The sequence below is a fragment of the Ambystoma mexicanum genome, chromosome 1q (genome assembly GCF_040938575.1).
Source record: "Ambystoma mexicanum isolate Mex_15411 chromosome 1q, UKY_AmexF1_1, whole genome shotgun sequence".
In the NCBI taxonomy this organism is placed as follows: Eukaryota; Metazoa; Chordata; class Amphibia; order Caudata; family Ambystomatidae; genus Ambystoma; species Ambystoma mexicanum.
The window spans coordinates 21,035,807-21,061,080 of record NC_090922.1 but is presented as its reverse complement, the minus strand read 5'-3'; the positions used below and the strand labels follow the sequence as shown (position 1 = coordinate 21,061,080).

At 44.9% G+C, this 25,274-nt stretch overlaps 1 protein-coding gene across 3 annotated transcripts in view; it reads left to right on the top strand.

Annotated features, from left to right (window-relative positions):
- Window positions 1-25,274, top strand: part of PEA15 (proliferation and apoptosis adaptor protein 15) — a 645,553-nt gene that overhangs the window by 578,524 nt on the left and 41,755 nt on the right. For all 3 annotated transcript variants that reach the window (XM_069635435.1, XM_069635434.1, XM_069635436.1), the window contains one exon: window positions 1,130-1,285. In XM_069635435.1, coding sequence (XP_069491536.1) covers window positions 1,130-1,285 — 156 coding nt within the window. The remainder of the gene's footprint in view (window positions 1-1,129; window positions 1,286-25,274) is intronic.

The following is a 25,274-nucleotide window of genomic DNA, read 5'->3' as shown; positions in this document are numbered from 1 at the left end:
CTTACACTACTTTCCTTAGGGTCCAGTCACAGTATTTGATACATATAAATAGGGGAATAAGCAAGCTTGAAACACAGCAATCATTTCTGTTCATGAAGGTAAATAGTAAAGTTATGAGCACTTTGTGGTACTACTGCAGTTTTTTTCTTACCTTACTCTCCCTGTATATGCTCATATTTGTATGCGTTGGTCTCACACTACTTTTCTTACAATCCAGTCACATCATATGACACATATGTAAGAGCCTTGAAACACAGCAATCATTTCTGTGCATGAACATAATCAGTTACGTTATGAACACTTTCTGGTAGTACTGCTGCTTTTCTGCTTACGTTACTTCCCCTGCATATGTTCATATTTGTATGCATTGTTGTTTCTTTATATTGTGTGTGTACTAATGCAATTATGTAGTAAGTGGGGCTTTATTACCTACTTAGTATATGTTTCACAATACACAAAACTCTAATACGAAAACATTTATCATGTCACTGTCCAACATGGCAAGATTATGAACATTGCACCACTTATCGTGTATGCTACACACAATGGTAATTTTTCTACATGAGTAGATTCCTATACTGCAAAGACATTTATAATACAATACTATTTATAGCAAAGCATTCCTTAATAAACTACGTAGCTGACACTTTTTTGCAAATGTTACAATAACAATCCCTTGTACAGACTTTTCATGCAAAGTAAATGCACATGAAATGTCATCAGTGATATCATCAATGACATTTGTGATGTCATCTTTGATGTCATGGGTGTTAGTTGTAGCAGTGCACGGTGGTGGCATGAGTTATGGTTGCTTAGCTTACCATAACTGAAGAATTTCTGGGGGTTTTCGGTTTTACTTGTAACCATAATTTGGATGGGTTGTTATTAGTCCAAAGAAATTATAATGTCCCTTCAAGAAAGGTTTTGCACTGAACTGTATTGGTTTCTCTTAGGGCAACTGAACCATAACGTCCCTTTAACAACGTTTTTTTCACTGAATATATATACACACATGACTGTTTGCTGCCCTTGCTCTCAGTGCTGCATTTTGGACAGTGCTTCAAGGACAAAGTACAATATTGCAGGATTTTTGTATCTTCTTGTAACACCCCCTGTCCTATTTACACAGATAATCTGTCCTACATAGAGCACATCTTCGAGATATCCCGGCGCCCTGATCTGCTCACCATGGTCATTGATTACCGAACCAAAGTGCTGAACATTTCAGAGGAGGATGAAGTTGATACCAAACTCACCCGCATCCCAAGCGCCAAAAAATACAAAGGTGAGGCATTTGCAGTAGTAGCATTGAGGCTGTATCCTCCAATTATTTTTGTTTTTTCCAGTCGTTTTAATTAACAGCTAGCCCTTCTTCGCAGCAACTACTTTATTTTTCAGATTCATATCACTGTGGTAACTGCATGTGTTCCTTTTAATGCTCCAATTCCAAGATCACTAAACAAGAGAAATGTGTAATCTTTTTTTGCCAAACCTTTGGTGCTATAATGGTAGCTCTATAAAACAGGACATTTATGGTTTGTTGGGTACGTTTCAGAGAGATGACATTTGTCTGCAGTGATCTCGTGATGGTGTCGTATTTCCAGGATTGTTTTTTAATTTGTTTTTCCCTCACTTTAAAAGATCAGAACAGCACCCATATGCTGAAGTGTTGTGAACTGAAAGCAATGAAGGGAATGGACTTCCACAGGGAAATCCTGCAAACAGCAAGTGACAAAACATACCGAGTGAGAGGTGTTGATAATGAAACTCCAAATATCAGTTGCCGTTATTTTTTCACCTGGTTAAGACTGTATTCTAGCAAGCAGGTGAAGGCTTAATGAGACTATGGGCCTCATTACAAGTTTGGCGGTAGCCCTGCCGGTAAAACCGGCAGGGCTGCCGCCGAACTTGCATTTATTTCCGACCTCTGGCAATGGGGACATACAAGGCCATTACACCTTGGCGGACCCTATATGTCCTCATTGCCAGAGGCCGAAATCCATTAAGAAAGGCACCCGCAAGCACAACTCGTAGTTTGCCGGTCTAGGAACTACGGTACCGGCAAGCTTCTTGCCAGTACTGTAATTCCCAGACCAGCAAAGATTGGAAAACTTATAATGAGGCCTCATAAGAGTGTTCAGCAGCAAACATCAACGGGCGGCTTCACACATCATTGAACATTTAAAAAAAGCCAACATGCAAGATGATTACACTGTTGTAGCTGGGACGTCCCCAGTGATCATGCAATGTTTGTTGTCAGAGTATCCATGAGGTGATTAAATGTCTAGCTATATGAGGTCCCTTCTTTACTAAAAGACAGTTTGCATCCAAAAGTGACCCTTAGTCATAGTGTGGAATGGTAAAGTCTGCTTCATTAGAAGTAGGTACTGGTCATCCTCCTCTCTGCAAGCTATGCTAAACATTCTTCTCTTATTTTTCCTCTTCACCTTTCATCTGCTTTAGACACTGGATCATACTGTTCTTCTTTGTACTGTGTCCAATCTCAGTTTTCATAGGACTGTTCTTTGCTGATGTCAATGTTATCTCATTGAACATACTTATCCTGTTACTTGGGCTGGAAACATTTCTCAGACTGCCGATTAACGTTTAGGTGTTCCATAAGGATCTGTGCTTGTCCCTCTGCTTTTTTCCCTTTTCAGGATTCCTTTATCTTCTACTAGCAGGTTTACCCGCACAGTAATTCCTATGGCTGAAGCGTGTACGTTTCAAATCCCGTACCCATACGTGTACAGCTGAAGCATGTAAGCATTGTTCTGTTAAGATGGCATGCATTCAGCAACGTCAGTGGGAAATTAAGTTTCTGTAATTATCATGAGAGAATTGCCACAATGTGACAGACAAAGACATTGCAGACACTATTGAAGAGTCATGCACCGTTTCCTGTCACCCGCATTACTACAAAAGCTCTGTTTGTGTCACCTGCATACCTTCATAAGTGAGTGCCACTAATGTCAGCTAGAATCCTGATAGTGTGGACAGTTTAGGAACAATGAACTGCTGCAGTTTTCATGAACTGCTGAACTTTAGGAACAATGAACCTAGAACTACGGCAGAACTACGGCGCGAAGAGGCCAAATGGCAGGGGTAAGCATTTCCCCCGCACGTTCTCTTTCCCCCTCCCCTGCACTTGCATGATCTCAATATCACCTGGCCTAGTAAGATCGTTGTCTGTCTTCCTTCTGTACCCCCTCCCTTGCCTTGTCACGCTTTGAAACACTTGTGTATAGGCACATTATAAATGCCATATCGAATCATATCATAAGCATTGCAGACTGTTTATAAAATAAATAAATCTGGAAAAGGTATATTTTATACTTTTTACATTGTCTACACCATGGAACCTACCCATATGCCAAGTTTCAGGTTTGTAGCATGTTGGGAAGTATGCTGAAAATTTTGAACAGACACACAAACATATCCACATATGGCAGGGGTAAGCTTTGCACACGCATATCTTACATACTTTTTACATTGTCTACACCAATTGTTTTCAAGCTCACCTGCTGGATTGTAACTATTGCCTTTATAACTGGTTCATGCACAATCGTATCTAGGTGTTTCAAAGCTCAGCTGCTGTGTTGTAACTATTGCTGCATATCCTGTTCAAATTACACCTCCATCTGTTCCTGCTTGGCTGCTAGGCCATCTGGTGAATCTTTTCATGCCCTGTGCAGCTCCCCTGTCTGTCCTCTCCCTCCACCCACCCACATGGCACTCTCTATCTCCCTTATCTATTCTTACTGTTATTATATCACCTATCCTAACTCCCTCATGATGTCTTGTAGAAAAAGCTATAAAAAAGCTCTCCTGTGCTCTAACCCAGGCCTACCTATTGCTGACACCCACATCAATGCTATTTCCAGACAGACTATTACTGACATCCTTTTCTCTGTCCCTTTGGACTCCCCACTTGGTCTGCACTCTCTCTCCCCTTTCTCCTCCTCACCCATTAATGGTGGCGCTAGATGGGAAGTTGGGAAGTACTCTTGGCATACTTCTCATCCTCTAGGTGCATCATGAATGTGTATCACACTAGCACTATCATGTCCCAAGGCGTTCAACATACTCTTCTCCTTCTTGACCGGCGCCTCCCCTCTCTCATTAACTTCGTCCCCTCTCCTGTTACTCCTCCTCCCTCCTCTCTAACCTCTACATCACCACCGACGGGAGTACCATGCCCATGTACTCCTCCTCAGAAATCGTTTAAAGTCGGTAATCTGCTTCACTTAGCTACTTTGAATGCTCGTTCTGCTGTCAAACACCCCTTTGGCATCTGTCTCCAACTTGAAGACGTTGACGTCCTCACACTCACCGAGAAGTGGTTTAATGTCAGCTCTGTCACTATTCTCCAAACTCTCCTCCCTGAGGGCTACAAAACTCCTCTCCAAATCCAGGCTCACCCGTCCCGGAGGTGGAGTGGCCCTGACTTTCCCTGAGTTGACCCCTGCTTCTATCATACCTATTCAATCCTCCACCTCTTTTAAATGCCTCGTCTATAGACTTGGGTTCTCACCTACACTCTCACTCACCCTTGCTACCATCTACAGGCTCCCTGGCCCTATCCCTCTATTCCTCTCTGAATGGGCCAACCTCACCTCTTCCCTCTTGACCTCTGCTTCCAAACTCCTCCTCCTCTGCGACTTTAATATCCACTTTGACTCTTCTGAATCAGCCACTTCACAGTTCTTTGACCTCTGTGACTCCCTCTCTCTTACTATGCTTGGCTAACCTTCGCCTCTCCATCCCTAGCACCCTTGACATCCTTGCCTCTGTCATGAGGATCCACCGGAAGCCTACCTCCAAGTGCAATGGATGGTATGACTCTGATCTTGCTTCTCTGAAACTTAAGTGCAAAGTTGCTGAACGGAAGTGGCAGACCTCAGGTTCATCCCCTGACAAACTGGCCTGTCACCTGCTCCAAAGGCAATATCGTTTCTCTATCAGCTGCAAGAAGAGGGCACACATCCAAGCCTGCATCTCTGGAGCCACTAAAAACACAGCTGAACTTTTCAAAATTTGCAAGGAACTCACTAATCCAATTCAGTCTACAGCTCTCTCCTTCCTTCCCAAGCTCTCTGCTCCGCTTTGGCCACCCATTTCACATCTAAAACTCAGAACATTCTGTCCTCACTCTCCACACCCCCCCCCCACCACTGACTTCCCTTGCCTCCCTTGGCTCCCCTCCCTCCACCCACTCACTCTCCTCTCTCCTGCCCATCGCTCCTGATGAGGTCATTAAAGTCTGCTAAATGAAGGTCTCATCCAAACAGATGCTCCCATGCTCCTCTAGAACCATTAAGGACAACATCTCCTCTCTCGGCTCTTGCCGACTTCTATAACCCCTCCTCCGCCACTGGCTCTTTTCCTCTATCCCTCAACCACTACTGCGTGCACCCTCTCCTGAAAAAGCCATCTGCTGACCCCTCCTGCCCAGCTAACTATCGCCCTATCTCCACCAGCCCCCTTCTCAGTAAACTCTTGGAGAAGTTGGTCCTCCCCAATTGATCCTTCGTACTGAACTTGTTGGATGCCTCCATGACCGTCAATCGGGATTCTGGACATCCAGAAGCATGGAAACTGCTCTCCTGAACACCCATGAAGACATGCTTGCAAATCTCGACTCTAATTCTCCAGCTGTTCTCATTCTCCTCGACCTCTCCTCTGCCTTAGCCATGGTTAACCATTCTATCCTCATAAAATGGCTCTATGATACTCTCTGCACCACAGACCGGCAATTGGATTGGCTGACCTCTTTTCTCACTAACCACCCATCCCAGCTGCAACTGGGCCCTTTCTCCTCCACCACCTCAATCTCTACCTGCATCATCCCCCAGAGCTCTATCCCATCACCGTGGCTTTTCAATATCTATCTCGCCCCTCTTGCTCACCTGATCTCCTCCTTCTCTCATTTCCAGTGCTATGCTGACAATGCACAGCCCTCCCTCAAACTCTCCCCTAGTACCTCCTCCTCTCTCATCCGTGATTGTCTGACCGCCAGCCAGGCATGGTGTGTAGCTAATGATCTATGTCTTAATGCCAGTAAGACAAAGATCCTTCTCATTGGGACACCTGCGCCCAATTTCCTTCCTACCCTCTGCCCCCCCTCCCCTCACCATCCTGTGAGGCCAAAAATCTTGGGGTCATCGTTGACTCTGCTCTCTCCTTTACCCTCACATCATGGACCTTGCCAAGAAGGCCCACTTCCGGCTTAACCCCCTTAGAAGCATTTCTCACCGTTCCCTAGAAGCTGAAAGTCTCCAGAGCTCTGGTTCTCTCTAGGCTGGACTACTGCAACAGCCTCTTTCTCATTCTCCCCCTTTCATCCCCACGTCCCCTTCAGCTAGTCCAGAATAGGGCTGCAAGATTTACCCTTGGCCTCAGGCCCAGGGATCATATCTCTCTACCCCTAAAATATCTGCACTGGCTCCCGGTGACTGCGAGGATCAAATTCAAGACCCTCTGCATCATCCACAAGGCTTTTGGGCCCTGGGACCATGCTATCTCCAACTTACCCTCCCTAAAAACTTCCCTGCTAGAGCTCTCCGCTCCTTTAACGCCAACCATCTGCTTGTCAAACACTTCTCCAAGCAAAGAGGGGGACAGGCCCCTCTAGTCGGCTTGTGCCTCTCTTTGGAACAGCCTCCCTGCCCCTCTGACTTGAGCCAGACCTCCTTATGTTCCAGAAACTTCTCCAAACTCTGCTTTTCTCTACCTCTTTCCCTTCCCTGCTAATCACCCCACTGCCACTAAGACCTGGCGGCCTGGTCCATCATGAATCTTACAGGTTACCAGGCCCTCTTCCCAGTCAACACCAGCACCCCCCCTCTGCACTGCCGCTGCGGGGGGTGCATCCCTGTCTTGGGATTCCTCTGCCCTAGAACTTACCCAGTGGCCTCCCACCTTGGCTCCCCTCTGCACCTCCCTCCTGGGCTCCCACCAGCACTTGTCCATACCTTGCTCTCTCTCCCTCCCTTCCCTATCTCCTGCACATCTCTTCACTGCACTTGCACGTCCCAATGTCACAAGGACTAGTAGGACCACAATTATATATTTACTTTTTTGCCACTGTTAGTCTCCCCTTGTTTCCTCCCCCGTTGTCTTGTGATGCCTTGAAAAACCATTCTGTTGTATAGGCGCCTAACAGATTCTCACTAAATAATTAAATGGATCCTACTCACATGCCAAATTTTAGGCTTGAGGCATGTTGGGAAGTATGCTAAACATTTCGAACAGACACACACACACATCTCTCTCTCTCTCTCTCTCTCTCTCTCTCTCTATATATATATACATATATATATATATATATATATATATAGGAAATTTGTGGATATATGTCTGTTTGAAATGTTCAGCATACTTCCCAACATGCTACACACCTGAAATGTGGCATGTGGGTAGATTTCATGGTGTAGACAATGTAATAAGTATAATAGATACATTTTTTAAATTATTTTTTAAGCGGTCTGCAATGCTTGAATATATATGTGTGTGTCTATTTGAAATATTCAGCATGCTACAAACCTGAAACTTGGCACGTTGGTAGGTTCCATGGTGTAAACAATGTAACAAGTAATGTTTCTAATTTCTGCGGTCTACAATGCATGGATATGTGTGTGTGTGTCTGTTTTAAAGAAAACGTAAGACCGCTTAAAAAAAAAATCTGAAAAGGGTTACCAGCCCACATGCCAAATTTCGGGTGTAGCATGTTGGGAACAGACACACACACATATCCACACATTTCCCATATATATATATATATATATATATATATATATATATATATATATATATATATATATATATATATATATATATATATATATATAAAGAGAGAGAGAGAGAGAGAGAGAGAGAGATAATGTCACCATTTCTGCACCGATGACTCAAAGATCTTTCTCATCCTTTACTGACTCTGCTCTGTTTTCTCTCTGCTTTCCTACTTGTTCTTCAGTCTTGGATGTGAGCTATTTTCATCTCAATCCCTCTAAACACCAAGTTCGTATTCTTTCCTGCCTCTACTACCACATCACCTCTGTATCCTGTTTCAATCTCCTTTCCTCCTTTTCTCCACTCCCTCTTCCTTAGACCTCTACCCTCACCATTCTTTACATTACCAACTTTCATTGTACCCCCACAATTGACTGATAATCTTGCGGCTGCTAGGCAGCCTTTACTTTTGTCCATGTCGGCTCACCGTAACCGCCTTGCATCAGCCCACAGAGAAACACAGGAAGAGGTAAGGAGCGGTAGGGGCTTTTATACCCCAAGCGATCAGAGTTATGTGTCTATTTTTGCATTGGATCGGTTTGGGAAGGTGGGGACATTTGTTCAATTTGTGACGAGGGAGGGACAACGGGAAGTAATAGAGATAGGTAAAGAGTTCCAGAAGGGTGGTGTCAAGAACCCAAAATGAACGGTCACCCATCAGGGTGGAATGAATGTTGGGGATGGAAAGAAGGGAGAGGGTAGAGGAATGATGGCAAACTGTAGGTCACCAGGACATAGGGAAACGGGACTGCTGTGCTTCTTTAATAGTAGTGGGGTAACAGGAAGTAGTCTGTGCCGGCTGCACTTTAACATTTCACAAATGTTTACTTCCAAGACCGATGCAAGGGATCTGTCTGGGAAAGCAGCGGTCTCCATTATTTTTTTAGGAGAGACGAGACAATCGAACTAGGAGTAATGACGATTACCATACATAATTTGGCATTAGAGACGCCACTTCTAGCACATTTTCCAATGCACTCTCAAGACCTGGCTTTTGTTTTCTGCTTTTCAATGCCCCTCCCCATCGTTTTGCCCCCTCACTCCTGCATGTTGCCTAGTGCCAAGGAACCACTTTGTAGTGTACAACCTGTGATGTCGCAAGAAGCCAACACCTGTGTCACGTGGTAGAGGGACACTGGGATCATGGGATATGAGGAGGACGACGAAGGGTAGGGGAAGTTATATAGCAGGAACATGTGGAAGAAAGACATGCATTAGAATCCTCCTTTGGTGTCCACTTCCTTCTTTGCATGCCTGCATGAAGGGGGCCATGTGGGCTAATGAGGTGTGACCCTGCTAGAGGTCGGACACCAAATTGGCGATGAGCGGGTCGACCTATGTGTGTCGGGTCCCTGTGCAGGTGTAAGGCCTGCTACTGGCAGCAGAGGAGCTGCAGAGAGGTGTTTGTGGGCGCGGTGGTCCTGCCAACCCTGCCTCATCTTACAGCGTGGAATTGATGGGCGGGCAGCCCCAGAGGCGGTCCAGGCACGTAGCCCAGGGGCCTGGAGAGCACACGTGTGTGTGTGTGTGTGTGCGGCAAGGTGGTACATTTTCACCAGAGCCCACGTGCAAGGCCTGAAAGCCTGCAAAGCTCCACAAGACACGATTTCTACAGCGCATATGTCGAAACATGTGGCTAATCCTGATGATCAGTGAGAATCCCTCACAGTAACCAGCACAATGCAGAAGGAGCACAGGGCTGTTGCAAACGTCAGTACAACCATGCTAATACAATGTGTGATCTACATTTAAGACTTTGCCACACAGCAGGCGGGCGCACTCCGTAGAAGAGCAGAGGCGGTCACCCTCAACTAAATCCAGTCTGGGCGGGGGAACTATGATGTGTCCCATTTCAAATCCACCACTGCGCATCCCAGAGGGTAATACCTTATTTCCCATTCCCAGTCGCAGCTACAGCCCCAGGATGTCTGAGGAGGAGGATCTGACAGTGCCTGTCACCCGACCTGCAGTTCTGCCTTTGAGACAGCAAGATAACTTCATCACAACTACCCACTCACTTCGACTTTTCAGAGACCAGCAGTTTGAGTCCCAGATGGAGAAGATGGATGAGGGACTTCGAGGGGTACATAAAAGCCATCATACCTCTTGAGGAGAACAAAATGCACAGCTTATTGACTCTATCCATAGGCCCCAGTGTACGGGATATCATGGATGAGCTCGCAACTGGGACAACGGACACATACGCCAACCTCAAAACAGCTCTCACTATTTCATGCCACACACCAATGTGGACTACCAATGTGTACTACGAACAGCATAAATATTTCACACCACCAAGCAACAAAAAGGGGAATCAATGGACTCATACTTCATGCGGCTATGCATTAGACTAAAACATTGTGACTTTAGCAACTATTTGAATGATGAAACACTAAGGTCCCAGATCATCACAGGGTGTGAGTGCATTGAATTCAGGAAGAGATTGCTACAGAAACCTTGATCCTTAGAAGAAATACTACGACTAGCCGGTCAGATGCAGCACTGGTGCTTCAAGTGGAGGGTCTGAGTGACATAAAAATCTCACATGGAAAGGTTGACAATGTCCACAAACTAGAGAGGTGTGCAATCAAGGCAACAGTGAACCATTTTCCAATAAGCCTGCGTGCTGCACTGGTGTGCCGTCTGCTCGGAGGTAGCCCCTCCTTTTCCAGCGCGCTAATCCTGCATGCACCGTCGACGTCACATAGGGGGAGTCGCTGTACACTGTCACTTCCCGGTCTGCGTGATTCTCAACTGTGAGTATCAACGCAAATAATTCTGCAGCTTGCGCTGAATAATGTGATGCCAATCAAGTACTCACGAGCACTTGAAATTCTCCATTTGCCAAATGTTGCACTATCGCGGTGCCAGTATATCTTTGCTCGTCATTTTGATCGATTCACAAAGAGCCGTCAATGAAGACAATCTCTATCCATCTTCTCTTTTACTCTAGGAAGCTCATCACAGAACTCTTCATAGTTCGCACAATCGTGTAGAGGTTCTCCTTCGGTAATAGGCTCAGCTATAAACATAGCTGGATTCCCTATTTTACATTGAACTATTTTAATGGCTGGAGTCGATATGATTACCTCAGAGGCAGAAGCCCTTTGAGTAGTCAACATGCCTTTTGGTTTTTCCAAAATTGCAAATAATGCATGCTCAGCAAATAACGTCATGGAGCATCCCATCACTATGTTTGTAGCCTTTTCTATGGCGACCGTGGTGGCTGCTAAACTTTGTTCGCATGGAAAGTGGCCTCTCATTACTGGATCCAGAATTCCAGTGTAATATGCAAGGGGTTTGTACCCCAATGTAGTTCTCTGTGTGAGTACTGCTGTCATAAAAGTACCATCTGTGTGCGAGAATAAAAGGAATTCCTCTGCCAAATTGGGAATCCCTAAAACTGGAGTCGTGCAAATGGCTTTTTTCAATTAGTCAAACCCTTCTTCCATTGCCTCAGTCCACATGATGTTCTATTGTGTTGCCTGTGCTTTCTTCAAGGCTTGTAAGAGCGGCCTAGTATACGAGCTGTAGTCAAAGACCCATGCTCTGACATAATTAAATAGTCCTAGAAAACTCGGCATCTGTTTTATCGTGTGTGGTTTAGCTGTTTTTAAAATGGCCTCAGCTCTTTTAGGAGTAACTTTCTTTCCCTCATGTGAAATTAATTGGCCTATGTACAACACTTCTTGTTGACAATATTGTAACTTTTCTTTGTCAACCTTATATCCTTTGTCAGCAATTATAATCATTAGCTGAACAGAATCGCATCTGCACTCTTCCTCTGTGGTGCTGCAAACTAAAATGTCATCTACGTATTGCAACACAACGCTTTCTAAACCAATATTACTCAAGTCCATCTGGAGGACTCTATTAAATATTGATGGGGACTTACAGTGCCCCTGGGGCAGCCCTGTGCTTTTTAATCGCACGTGTCTAAAAGTGAATGATGTCAAATCTTTGTGCAATGGGATTGAGAAAAATGCATTTTTCAAGTCAATCACAGTGAAATATCGTACATCAACACGTATATTACATAGAATCGTAGATGGGTTCGGGACTAGAGGGAACTCGGCCTCTAAAATCTTGTGTATTGGGCGTAAATCTTGAATTAGTCTCCAAGACCCCCCTTTTGATTTTTTAATGGGATAAACTGACATATTACACAGTGACTCTGACGTCACTAAGATACCATGGTCCATCATGGCGGAAATTCATCTTGAAAATGCCTTCATATGCTTCTCGAGACATGGGATATTGCCGTGCGCAAGGCAAAATTGCTCCTGGTTTCAATTTAATCTTCACTTCCCCAACTCCTTTCAGTAAGCCGACATCATAGGGGCCAGTGGTCCATACTGAAATTGGCACTTTCACCATATCTCCAACAAAATATTCAGGACGCTTCTTTGCTAACATCATTCTCTGTGGGACCTCTCTCTTAATCGTTTTGACCCAATAAATAATGCACATTTCAAAAATCACAAAATCATCAGATTTGTCATCTCCAAACAAATCTTCATCATTGACGTCAGTCACTCTGCAGCCTTCCTCGATGGCAATTATTGTGCTCCATCGTCTACCCCTGTCATCAGTTGCATCAAGCAAAGCCATATTTCCTTGGACTATAGCTGATTCTAAGGCTAAGGGGAAAATGTGCCCCTCTTCTTCATCTATAGGTATCTGTGGTCTAAATAGAAACTCATCTGGTATTCTCATGGTTCTGCCTACTAGACCTGGCAGCCATGCTAACAGAATGCGTATCCCATAATGGAACACTTCGGGTTCCAATGGTATTGGTCTAGCCAGTATTTGTCCTGCATATGCCCTGATCATTTCGCACATGTTTAAATAATGCATTCCCGGTGTTGAACACACTATACTATCGTCTGTAAATGAAATGGTCATATTCATTTTTGTCATTAAATCTCGTCCTAATATGTTGACAGGTGTTTGCCTTGAATAAAGCAGGGGCACCTTCATATCACACTCTCTTATGGAGACTGGTAATTCTTCTGTAAAAGGAGCTCCTGTAAAGCCTTGAAAATTCATTGCATCGCCAGAGATTGAAAATGTGCCCTCACGTATACATGAGCGTGTTGCACCTGTGTCCACTAAGAAGGAATAATCTTTGCCGCCTATAATTACGTCTATCCTTGGCTCCTCATGAGGATTCGGCATAATAGATAGGACTGAACACATCAGGTCTCCCAGTGAGCTGTCCTATTGCGGGTACAGCCTCACTCCATCACTCGTGAATGGATTTCCTCCATCAACAGTGACACCTCCTATTCTACGCATCATAGGATGCTCTGTGGTTGTGTTCTGCTGAAGTTGCATAGGAGATTGCTGTGATTGTCCTTGCGGTTGATTGCCTGTCACTTGCTGTGGTTGCAGGCCTTGTTGCACTCTCGGCGCTTGCTGCTGCATTGTTTGATCTTGCACAACTCCATTTCCGCTCTGCTGCGAATATGCAGGTAGATTTGGCATTCCCTGTCTTGAAAACTGAGCATTCTGTATCATCCCTTGGCTTCCACGTATACAAGCTATGTGCCCTGTCATTCAACATGTCCAACATAGAAGCGGTTGTCTCCCCATCTGCCCATATTTCATGTTTTTATTACCATTTTGCATATTCTGAAACCCTTGTTGTCCATTCTGAAAGCTTCCCTGATTATTCTGCCAATACCCTTGATTACCTTGCCAACCTCTCCCTCGATATCCCCTTCCTCTTGGAGCAAATCCATTATTTGTCTTATCAAACTGTCTTTGGTTATTTATTTGCGGCATAGGTACTGCCTGCTGCGAGTTTGATCCACCCATGTTTATTAACATTGCCCCTTCATTGGCATACTTGGATAACGTTTTTTGCACTAACTTTGATCCTTCACCTTTACGTGTATCATCTTTTTTATGATTCTTTTCCTGCAGGAGTCTGCAATAATGTGCAATGGTTAACTGAATTTACGACCATGGTTTTGTTTCTATTCCCACTAATTTCTTGAGCTGTTTCTGCACCTGCTCTGGCAGCCCTTGGCATAATATATGATAAAATACAGGTATAGACTTCCCCCAAGCCTCACGTGTTTGAAGCGCCCATGTGTCTTGAAAGTTTGGAATATAAAGCAACGGGTCCTCTCCTTCTTTCATTATCTTGTCATCATAGCTCCCATATCGGAAGTATCCGGATATAGTACTCGAAGCGCTTTCCAAATTGCTGCTCTACAATTGATAAACAGTGCTCCATCATGCGCTGTGTTGACTGTAGTCACACCAGGGTAGCCTGCCCGTGCCCATACGTCATCAGCGCTCTCACCAAGTATGGCGATTAGAAGACCTTTAATATCCCCTGTAGCTAATGTATTCCCTCCCATCATTTTTTCTAACTCATGTATCCATTTTCCAGCACTGGAAGTTAAATTCGGGAGTTTACATTTTAAGTTTTCCCTGTCCATCTGGAGCCATGGTATATACTGTGGCCTGGCTCCTCCCTTTTCTAACAATGGGATCTGTGATGCTCCAAACTCATTCTCATCTCTCATCGTTTGTCTATTTACTGCTGGAGTAATATTCCCACATCGCCGTCTACCTGGCAATGACCTTAGCCTGCTTACATAGGGCGGGGACTCCCCCCTCTGGCCATGGGGTTGCCTCTTATGTTGGTCTTCCTGTATCAGTGGCTCTGATGCCTTGGACATAGGTATCTTTAAATCCGACCATCTTACTTCCTTATCAAAGGCGGATGTTCTTCTAGATCACATATATCACTCCTAACCTCCCTCAAGTAGGTTTCCCTTTCTTCGTCTGATACTTCTTGTGCCCAACTCGTGCAACTCCTCTCATCATCATCTCTATTTAATGTTACTCTGTCTAAAGACAGCTCCTTCTATCTCATACTACCTGAGGCTTCCTCCGTGTCATACAACTGAGTACTCTCGAGACAATCATTATTTCCCTTGCTTTGTGCTTCTTTCTGGGCTTGCAGTTTGTGGTATACTTTATCAATGTTTTGTGAGTCAAACTCGTCTTCTAGATTTATTCTAGACACACCTGGTAATGGCTCGGACTCGGGAAAGAATTCCTCTATGTATTCCCAGTCTACCTGTGGATTGGGATCTCTTACTTCCCTTTACAAATACCCAAGATCGCGTGCTCTGTCTCCTTTTGCATTCCATGTCATCATCGACTTCTCTCCGCTTTCTCGCCTATTCTCTTATTCTATCTTCCTCTTTCTTTTTCATATCCCTTCGTTTTTCCTCATCTCTTTGCCTTTGTATTCTTTTCTCTCTTATCCTTTCTTGTTCATCGGCTTCTATTCTTTTCTCTTTCAGTCTTTCTTTTTCATCGGCTGTTCTCGTCTCTGTCTACCTTTTCTTTTTGTTCCTTCATCTCTCAATCGTTCCTCCCTTTCTTTGTCTTTTCTGTCTTGTTCGTCTTTGTCTCCCCTTTGTCTTACATCTTCGATGCCTTTACCATCGAGTTTAAGTAAAATCTGACCTCCCAACCATTTGTTATGTACGAGCGCTATCTCATCAGTTTTATCCTCATCTCCCTTCCATCTCTTTATTTCTCTCCTTATGTCTAGAGCTGTACTTGCTTGATCACTTCTCGCCTTATCGTGTCTCTCCTTACCCCTCGGGACTTTGGAGGTTAAATCTTTCTCTGTATCTTTCTCTGGGCCCCTGTCACTACCTTGCGTAGTTGACTTGTATGACGGATTGCTATATCCCGTTGCTGCTTTAAGTTCTCTTAATGGGTGTAACCCTTCATCTTTCTTAATCTCGTCTTTAATTTCAGATGGGGCGGATGGAGCAGAAGGCTCTACACCCCTCTCTCTGTATATATTCAGTATCCAATTTAAAGGAGGCTCCTCCTCCTTCTCGTGTTCATACATTTTCCAAAGCTCTAGACTCGCTAGGTGCTTTTCTAACTTTTTTCCTGTATTCGCAGTATGCAAATATGTCTTCATATGCTGTAGAACTGCTCTCGATAATGACCCTTCTTGTGGCCATGGCATAAACATTTTGTCTGCGGTCATTTTAACCCATTCTGCACTGTATTGTTTAAGTTTAAGCTTGTGCTTTGGTATCTGTTTTCAAAGATGTACTAATGGTGTAACTTCTTCCATTTCTAACTTTTACTTCTCTTTTTACTACCACTTCGCTTAAGCTTTAATTACAATTTTCAATTTTATGTTTCAATCAACATACACTTATGAGCGAGCACCAATCGTCACAAGCTCCAATCCCGTCACAATGCAATTTTTTACTTTAATCTTGCTAAAAAAACAACCCTCAAAGTTTAATCTTAAAATAATCACTTTTTGTGTCTTCACTTCACGTTTCTATATCACTTAAAACATTTATTTTTTCAACTCTAACGTCATCACACTTTTCAACCACATAAAACAAAACAGACAGACTCAACCGGCCACATGTACGTGCACTTCATGATCCTCTCTTAGGACTCATCTTACCCTCTAAATTCTTGTTCCTATTGGAACTTAAGCCAATTCCTTTAAGAAAGTCTTTAAACTAATCTCATCTTCTATATGTCCCACATAAGGGGCTCTGAATTAAGGCTTCTGCTAGCACGCTTTAAAGTCTAGGAACAGGGCGTATCCTCAGAGCGTGGCTACACCTCACGACTATTTTTCCTCAAATATTACTTGGCAACACTCAAGTCAATGGGCCTCATTCCGAGTATGGAGGTAGTCATGGCGCTATTTGCGCCATGACTACCTCCCATACTGGTACCGACTCCGCCCTGGTTCAATGGGGACTTACCGGTCTAGTCTGACCTTTGTGGGACTGGTAAGTCCCCATTGAAAAATCCATTCCCCATTCCCATTTGAGCCCTGATAGGGCTGAATGGGAATGGGGAAGTAGCTAATAACGTTACTGCAAATTGTGGTACCGTTATTAGCTCTGAAGTCCCTTAACGCGTCCCGTCCACAACGCCTGGTAAAACCAGGGATTGAAGGAGGGACCTGTTAAGGGACCTCGGAAAAGGAAAACGGATTACCGGCACCAATGTCCTTAACGGTGCCGGTATCCCTTTGCGCCCTACTCGAAATGAGGCCCAATATCTTTTCCCCATATACATATATATTACACTCTTACTCTTGCATAATATTTTATCCCACCTGCCTTCGTTACTCTCGATTATTTACTACGCATGCATCCCTTTTGCCACAGTCTTTGGTCTTATTCACTCACCGTTCGCATGTTTTTCGTCTTCGGACCATCGGGATCACCGCCTTCGTTACCGCCTCTTCGTGCTGCTTTCCGATCTGCTTCGCGTAGATGTGGGAGGGATTTCTATTGAAACTAGAGGTCCCATCACACACTCCTTGCAAGGATTTTGTCCTATTCTAACCACGATCTACGGGGAGCTTCACGTCCTGTCAGCTGAATGGCAAAGGTAGTGTGATATTGCCGAGACGCTAGAGATACTTATGTCGACGGCTGATGGTATGTTATCTAACCATCAATCTCTGCTACCAAGTGAACTGGAGGCTTCCAGCCTTTTAAGATGAGTAGCAATACCCTAGAGATGGATGGGGTTGCAGATTTTAATCAAACATCAATAATTCAGACGACACAAATAGCTTGGCAAAAGTTTGTCTGTTTTAATTCAAGTAATTAAAACAGGGAGCACAACGAACATCAGCAATCGCTCAATACTCAACTCTCTCAACTCAACTAATTTCATAAAAAAGCTGGGTTCTTAAACCCAAAATTGGTCATAGCTGACGTGTTGACCTGTGTCATTACCAACGTCATCCTATGTGGCAAACTATTAAAACCTATCAGGAAGCGGGTTTGATTCAAAGTGAATAACTAAGCATAGGTGTTATATCTGTATAGAGTAACGGAGAGAAAGTATTTGATATTTAACATCAGGTGGGGCAACTAAGCCCTCCCTTCAAAATGGCCCCTTTGAACGTCACTAAATGTTGACGTCCATTGGCTACACAACTATAGGACCCCCAACTACGTGGTCCTCTACAATTGGTTGGCGTCTAACCCCTGTCAGTAACTTTCCACCTACGTGAGCAGCACGCAGACCAAACAACCAGGTGCGGGTGAGCTTGTCTCGATACCAGCTTCCCACCAATTAAAAATACACTCCATCATCACCTCAATGGTTCAGTGTCAATTAGTATTTGAAGTTGGCCTGGAGTCTGTACTTTTCTCTGGGATTTTTTAAGAGTGTGGCTACTGTCTGACTTCCATGCGTAGGTGTGATCTTCTCATGCGTCCAACTTCCTTCCATCACGTGACTGGACACCACGATTTCAACCTTTTTGTGTATTTGATTTTATTCTCCAATAGTCCTCTGATGTCTTTTGTTTTTACTTGACTTTCTTGAACAGGAGCTTTTGTTCTTTCACGTTAATTGTATCTAATGTCAGCCAATTCTAGTTCTGATGAGACCTTGGGTTTCTTGGCTCACCCAACTCCTTAGCTGCACTATATTCTGTTTAATCCAATTGCTTTTGTAACTGCAACACTGAATTTAGGCCTTCCTCGTTGCTCAAGACTGAATGGTGAGATCAAGCATGGACATCCGCCTGGAACCGAAACACTACAACAAAAGAAAACTTGGAGGATCCTCCTTCTCTCACCAAGCACCAAAAACCTGGAACGACCTTCCAAAGTACATACGTAGCACAAGAAACCACCTATTATTCAGGAGATTACTCAAAACCTGGCTCTTCACGTCATAACTAGAAAGACTGGCCACAGGGGCACCGACATAACTAAAAACATCAATAAACGTAGAGCGACCGCGATACACACCGATTAATCAATGGGAAAAGCCGAGGTAAATAACCCACGACATACTAAAGAACCAAACGGGAGACAGTCGCAATACGACCATAGATAGTAAACATAGAAAACTAAGACAGAAAGACTAGAACAAATCATCGTGAGGACCATGACCGTAACTATTACCTACCCCAACAGCCCTAAGGACAAAACATAGAGAGGGAAAGGAAGCAATGCACCACAGGCCCCAATCCAATGGGTGAGAAACAGAATGTTTCATCACTACACACTGTCCACCAATACAAAGCAGGAAGCTCAATAGGATACAGTTGGATCAGCGCAACACTACCAAAGCGAATCGGCCCACGAGGAACCAGCAACATCCCAACCCACAGGTATACAACTCTAACGGAACCATAAGTACTTGAATCAGGATACAGACCCCACTAACCCAACCCTCAACCTTCTGCATACTTAAACCCACACAAAACCACACAACATCTCTCCCCCAGCAATGACGCACTTTCCCACACCGCATTAACAACACATAAATTACCCACAGCACTCGAGGCCTTCGTCCGATCCGATACTAGCACCAAAGCCCAGCACTCAGTGTGTACCGAGCTAAAGCTGCGAACAGCACACCACTTCTCCCACTCTCCTTCTACCCTCTTCCCGACTAACCCTTCCTGTTTACAGATCCGCCAGAGCGCCTGGGGACCAATTCCGTTGGTGACGGTGCGCTATACAAGTACCGCTAACATAACATAACATAAGCATGTGGCTAGCTTCATGAATACTTTGCTGCTTGCGTTTCATTGCATCTGTACACGTTCAAACTTAACTAAGTATCTTCATCATGTTTATGGCATAAGTCTCTTCGGGCCTCATCACGACTTGGGTGGTAACGCCGGCGGTATTACCGCTGGCGGTATTAGCCCTACCACCGAACACCCCGGCGCTAATAGCACCGGATCACGAGTTCGGCGGTAAAGTAAATCCCCATTCCCCATTGAGCCCATTCAGGAAAGCCCCATTCCCCATTGTGCTCAATGGGGAAAATCTGCGCTCTTACCGCCGGTGGATTTCCCGCCAGCGGTAATAGCGCAAATTTTCGGCGGATTTCCTCCCAGCTCAGAGCTGGGGCGAAATCCGCCGAAGTCCTGATTTGGCGGACCCTTAAATCCGGAGGTAATAGCGCTACCGCCGGATTTAAGGGTTACTGCCAAAGTCGTGATGAGGCCCTACATCTTGATCCCAAGATGTCACTTATCCTTATTACTTCCTTGTTCTTCATAAATCGTCTGCCTCTCTGGTCTGGTTATCTTCTATATGAAGTTGATTCAGTTTTGTATGACGTCACCATTCATCCTGGTCATTCCGTTTCTTTGTTTCATCAGGAATCGCGTTCAAATGGCCATCATATTGTCTTGGATGTAGGCATGGTTTCCTCAACGGGTACTTCACTTCCCATATTCTCTTAGGTATAGGTATTCCTATGGGTACTGCACAGAGTCGTTGCTCTTCTTCCTGCTTTCTTATTGGTGCAGTATACGTCACATACTTTGGTTCATACTTTTCAGGTAATGTAGACAGAGCCGGTGGAGTAGGGGTACTTGGCTCCTCCTCTGCACTCCCTTCTGTTCCCAAATTCCCTTGGCCATAACATGAGGGCTACCACGATAGGGAAGAGCTCTAAAGCCAAGATATTCTTGGTCCTACCATTCTTGTGCCATGGCGTCAGCCATTTCTGCGCATACCATTCCTGGCGCAGGATGATCCCAAAACCCTAATTCCCTGATGCATCAGAATACATCTGTAGCTCCCCACTTGTCTACCATGGAGTCCTCCATAACTGCACCCCATTAAACCCTAGCAGGAATGACAGCCACATTTGTAAGTCTTCTTTTAGGGCAGAGCCAAGCACGAAAGTGATGGTGCTTCTGTGCAAACCCCGCTGTCCCCCTTGCCAAACTGCGTGCAAACACCCTGCCCGCTGGAATAACCCTGGAAGCAAAATTCAACTTGCTGAAGAGATCTTGGACTTTTTCCAAAGTGGTCCTGTCTTTGGATAGGTTGTACTCTATCTCAGAAATCAGTCCCTGTACTTTATCGGGGGGCAACCTGCAAGTGCCCCTTGTATTGATTTCAATACCCAGAAATGTTAATCGCCCTGTTTTGGGTGCTAGCGGAATGCCCATCTTGGCCATCAAGGTCTGACAGGAAGCCAGTGCATGAGCGTAGTCATCATACCCTTCCCTTCCTATGAAGAGGAAGTCACCTAGGTAGTGGATGATGCTTCCCCGCTGTTCCTCATTGCACGCAGCCCACTCTAAGAAAGTGCTTCAATCAGTGGACAAGACACCGAGCAGCCCATGGGCATACACTTGTCTATGTAAAATGTGCCCTCCCACTGAAAACCTAATAGGTGAAAGCTGTCAGGGTGTACCAGCAGTAGCTGGAATGCAGATTCTATGTCTACTTTGGTCAGGAGTGCCCACCTGCCCATACTGGCCGCCAAGACCATGGCCTCGTCAAAGGAGTCATAGTTTACTGAGCAGTGGTCCGGGTTGAGCCAGTCATTGACCGATTCTCCTTTCGGGTATGACAAATGGTGGATCAACCTGAACTTGCCCTGTTCCTTCTTGGGCACAAAACCCAGTGGGGATACTATGAAATTGGGTAGTGGGGAGTAGGCAAAGGGGCATGCCACCCTACCCAGCTTTAGTACCTTCCTAATCCTTTTGCTTCCTAACACTCTTGGCTGTTAAAGTGCGTAGGGTAGGTTTTTGGCAACCCTGTACGTCAGCGGACTCCCATAAGGAATCTGGAAACCCTTGCTGAAGCCCTTAAATATTAAATCCCACTGTCTGGCTTTCGGATAATCGTTTAAAGATTCCTGCAGTACTAGTCTGTCTACCGGGGAGGGTCACTTTTCCCACTTGGCCTCTTCCCCTGCCCCACCCTCATATATGTAGCATCTGGCCGCAGGGTGTCCACAACCACATTTTGAGCATTTGTGGGTAAATTTACACCTTGTACCCCAGCTGCACGCCCCCTTGTTAAACAATCTGCAGGTGTATCCCAGGGCTTTTGGTCCCCCTGTGGCTCTTGCTGCCTGCTCTGGACCGTTATTCTTGTGTGCCTGCTCATTTCCCCTCGGTGCTAAGGGGCCTTGCTGAAAGAGCTGCCAGCTTGTTTTATGGTTGGGCTTATACTTACCGTGCCACGTCTTATGTGAGCCCATTACCACCTCACCAGTTGCCTGACTGGTCCTCTCCTTACCACCCATGTAGGACACCCAACCCTCCAAGTCCTTCTGATTCCATGTCATATCCAGAACCATTGCCATCTTGTATGTAAAATCCTGGTCATAATCTATCCACCCAGTGGAGCCATACCTCTTGTTCATTAACAATAGTTTCACTGTACTTCCATAACGCCGCCCCTTTCTCTGGGTATTTTGTCCATCAATACTGTAGCTAACAAAGAGGATGCCTTGTTCCAATTAGTTATGTTCTCTTCAGCCCTATTTCTTTTCTGCCCTTTCGTATCCTCCTCTTTGCTAACAGTAATGTACAGGCCAGATTTTGCTACCGACAATAATGAAAATATGTGAAAATACTCCCTTGCCCAAATTCGCTCCTTAACCTGCCTGGGAATAAGCCATGCTAAGGTGGACTTGCCAGACAGTAGCGGTGCAATGGTCACTAAAGGGGCACCCCCCACATCAGATCCCTCCTCCCTAGACACAGTGGGTCCTTGCGGCCCCTCCAATGCCTCTAATAGCTTTGGTGTGGGTACTCCTATGGACAATATGAAGGCTGTTACACCTTCCTCGTTTTGTCCCTGTGCACCTAGTTCATCCTTTCCTGTGGCCCCATGTTGTTGTGCTGGTGCTGCGACCTCCCGTGTGGCTGATAACCCCACTACCACAAGAGAGGTGCTGAGGGGCCTTCCCAAACCATCCTTTCTGTCTCAATGGCCCCCTTCCTAGTTGGCTGCACCAATCCCCACAATAACTTCAGCATTTCTTCTAATGCCTTACCAATCTGGCCATTTTCACACGCATTAGCTGTGGGCAGCTGCGGTGGAAGACTTAAAGCCCCATTGCCCAATTGGTCACCTGTTTGCGGCATCAATGCACCCACGAATGCTGCCCTCCCTAACTCGTGAACTGCCGCCAGCTCATCCATCTGGCCTACACCAGAGGTCCGTGCAGGATTTGCCACCAACTGTAAACACACTTGCTCATTTAGCCTAGTTGCCGATGCCTTAACCCTCGATTGACACACCGTCTTCTTTCTTTTTGGTTGGTCTTAGGTGGGCCTCTCGGTCAGAGGGTGGTGTCCATTGATGGGGGTGGGCAGATCTGTGCCTGAACTACATGGTGGTGTGTCAGCACATCCTGCTCTTCCGCCAGAATCTTTGTCGCCCAATGTGTACCCTTCCTGTGCATTTTCTTTTGAAAGAATGCCCACAACTCAGCCTCATCCTTAAACACGTGACCACTAGGGCTGTTGGAGTCACCTTCGCGGCTGGTGAACATGTCTGGTGAACCTTCTCCCAACATTCTAAGCAGGCCCACATTGATAGGAATAAAATTCTGTTGTTACAGCATGTATATCAGACACTGCCCCACAGGGTTCCTTGAGGAAGCCAAACATTTTAGTGTACCCTACAGTATGATACTACTCAGAAATTACTCAGAGAGCACCTCCTTTACTTTATATCCGTTATGGCGCCGTGCCACTTCTTTCCGCAATAAGTTGTACACAGAAAAACGTACCAAGATTTCTTCAGCTTTTCATTTTCAGTGACCGACCTGCCAATGGCCCTCTGCCCTTGCAAGATATCCTGAATCCGTGTTAGCACATAAAACAATATGTTATCACTAGAAAGTCAGATATTATAACATTTGTCGTCGTCATCCAAGGACTCCTACTTATCATCCTGTGACCTTGTGTATACGCACATTATAAATACCCAATAAATACATAAATGCAAACTATATCCTGCCCTTTATTTTTCCTGATGCTTGGCTGCACTGGCAGGAATTTACCTTGATGGGTTTACCATATTGGGTGCTGCTCATTTTGTGCGCCCTTTCAAATGTATTAACATTTTTGTAATTGTGGCATTTAAATTCTACCAGCAAAAGATATATAAACCTACAGCCCCCAATGCAAAGAAGTATGCAGCATGGCAAGTTGGCCACCAAAACATCTCATGGTAATAGCATAGGGTCGTTTAACACCCGCAAAATTCCCCCAAAGCCCTGCCCATTCTCACTGCTTAAACCAATGCAGTCTTCTGGGAGTTCTGCCTGGGAAGACTTTTTAGCCCAAAAGTGCAGCCCTTTATACATCCCTACCAAAAAATCGGGATTGAAAGTGGATTGCTACTGGATTATCCCAAACATTTAAATCCTCTTGAAATCCTCTTTAACTGCAGAAACTCCCATTGTACTCAGTGGATTGCTTTTGGCTTCCTTTTGGCTTCATGCACCCTGAAATATGTTAATTAGCAATCCTCACTTGAATGCAATCCCAAAACAATCCAAGCAATCCAATCCCCAAACAATCCACAAGCAATCCAATCCACAAAAAATCCACTCCCCAAACAATCCTATAAAAATCCAAAAGCAATCCAATCCTCAAACAATCCAGCAAAGGTCCCAAAACAATGCAATCCCCAAACAATCCTATAAAAATCCAAAAGCAGTGCCATCCCTAAATAAATCCAAAAGTAACGGATTACATCTGCCTTCCTTTTGGCTTAATGCACCCGAAATATGTTATTTAGAAAACCTTCCTCGTAGAGATCCAAAAGCAATGCAATGCAATCCCCAAATAAACCTTTTGAAATCCAAAAGCAATTAATGTAGTCACCAAATAATACTTTACAAATCAAAAAAAACAAAGCAATCCCCAAAATAACCTTTAACAATATAGGCATTGTTTCGGTTTGAGCTGGAAATAAATTTAGGAGTTTAACAAAAATGTTTACTATAATCTTGAAAAGAAATGCTTAAAAACACATTTGGTGCACCTTGTTGAATTGGGCTTTAAAAGCGTCACTGTGGCTTAACTGCTGCCCATTTCAGAGAGTTGCATTTTGAATTGTTTTTAGAACAATAGTGATGACTTATTAGGTCACAGTCATTTAGGTAAAATGGCCATGAAAGTCAAGACCATGTAATGGCATATTAACTATATTTAAAAAGAACCAACACATTTTTTTCTCCCACTATATTTATTAAAAAGAGGCAGAGGTTCAATCGGACACTGTGTACATAGCACAAAAACAAGACTGTAGCAATCACAAACACGTGTGCTTTACAATTTAAAAATAAAGGATGGGGAGGAACCAGAACCAGTCCGGTGGAGTCCAGCCCAGGGAGCAAGGGTGAGGGGACCCAGAACCAGTCCAGAAAGTCACACGAGTATCCAGGCCCAGTCCAGGGAGCAAGCCAGTTGGTGGGGTCCAGCCCAGGGCGAAAGGGTGGGAGGGGTCCCAGAACCAGTCCAGGGAATCACACGAGTATCTAGGCCCAGCCCAAGGAGCAAGCAAGTCCGGTGGGGTCCAGCCCAGGTAGCAAGGGTGAGAGGGGACACAGAACCAGTCCAGAGAGTCATACAAGTATCCAGGCCACGGCCAAAGAGCAAGGGAATGCAGAACTACACTTGTGTAGAAAAGGCGAGGTTTGGC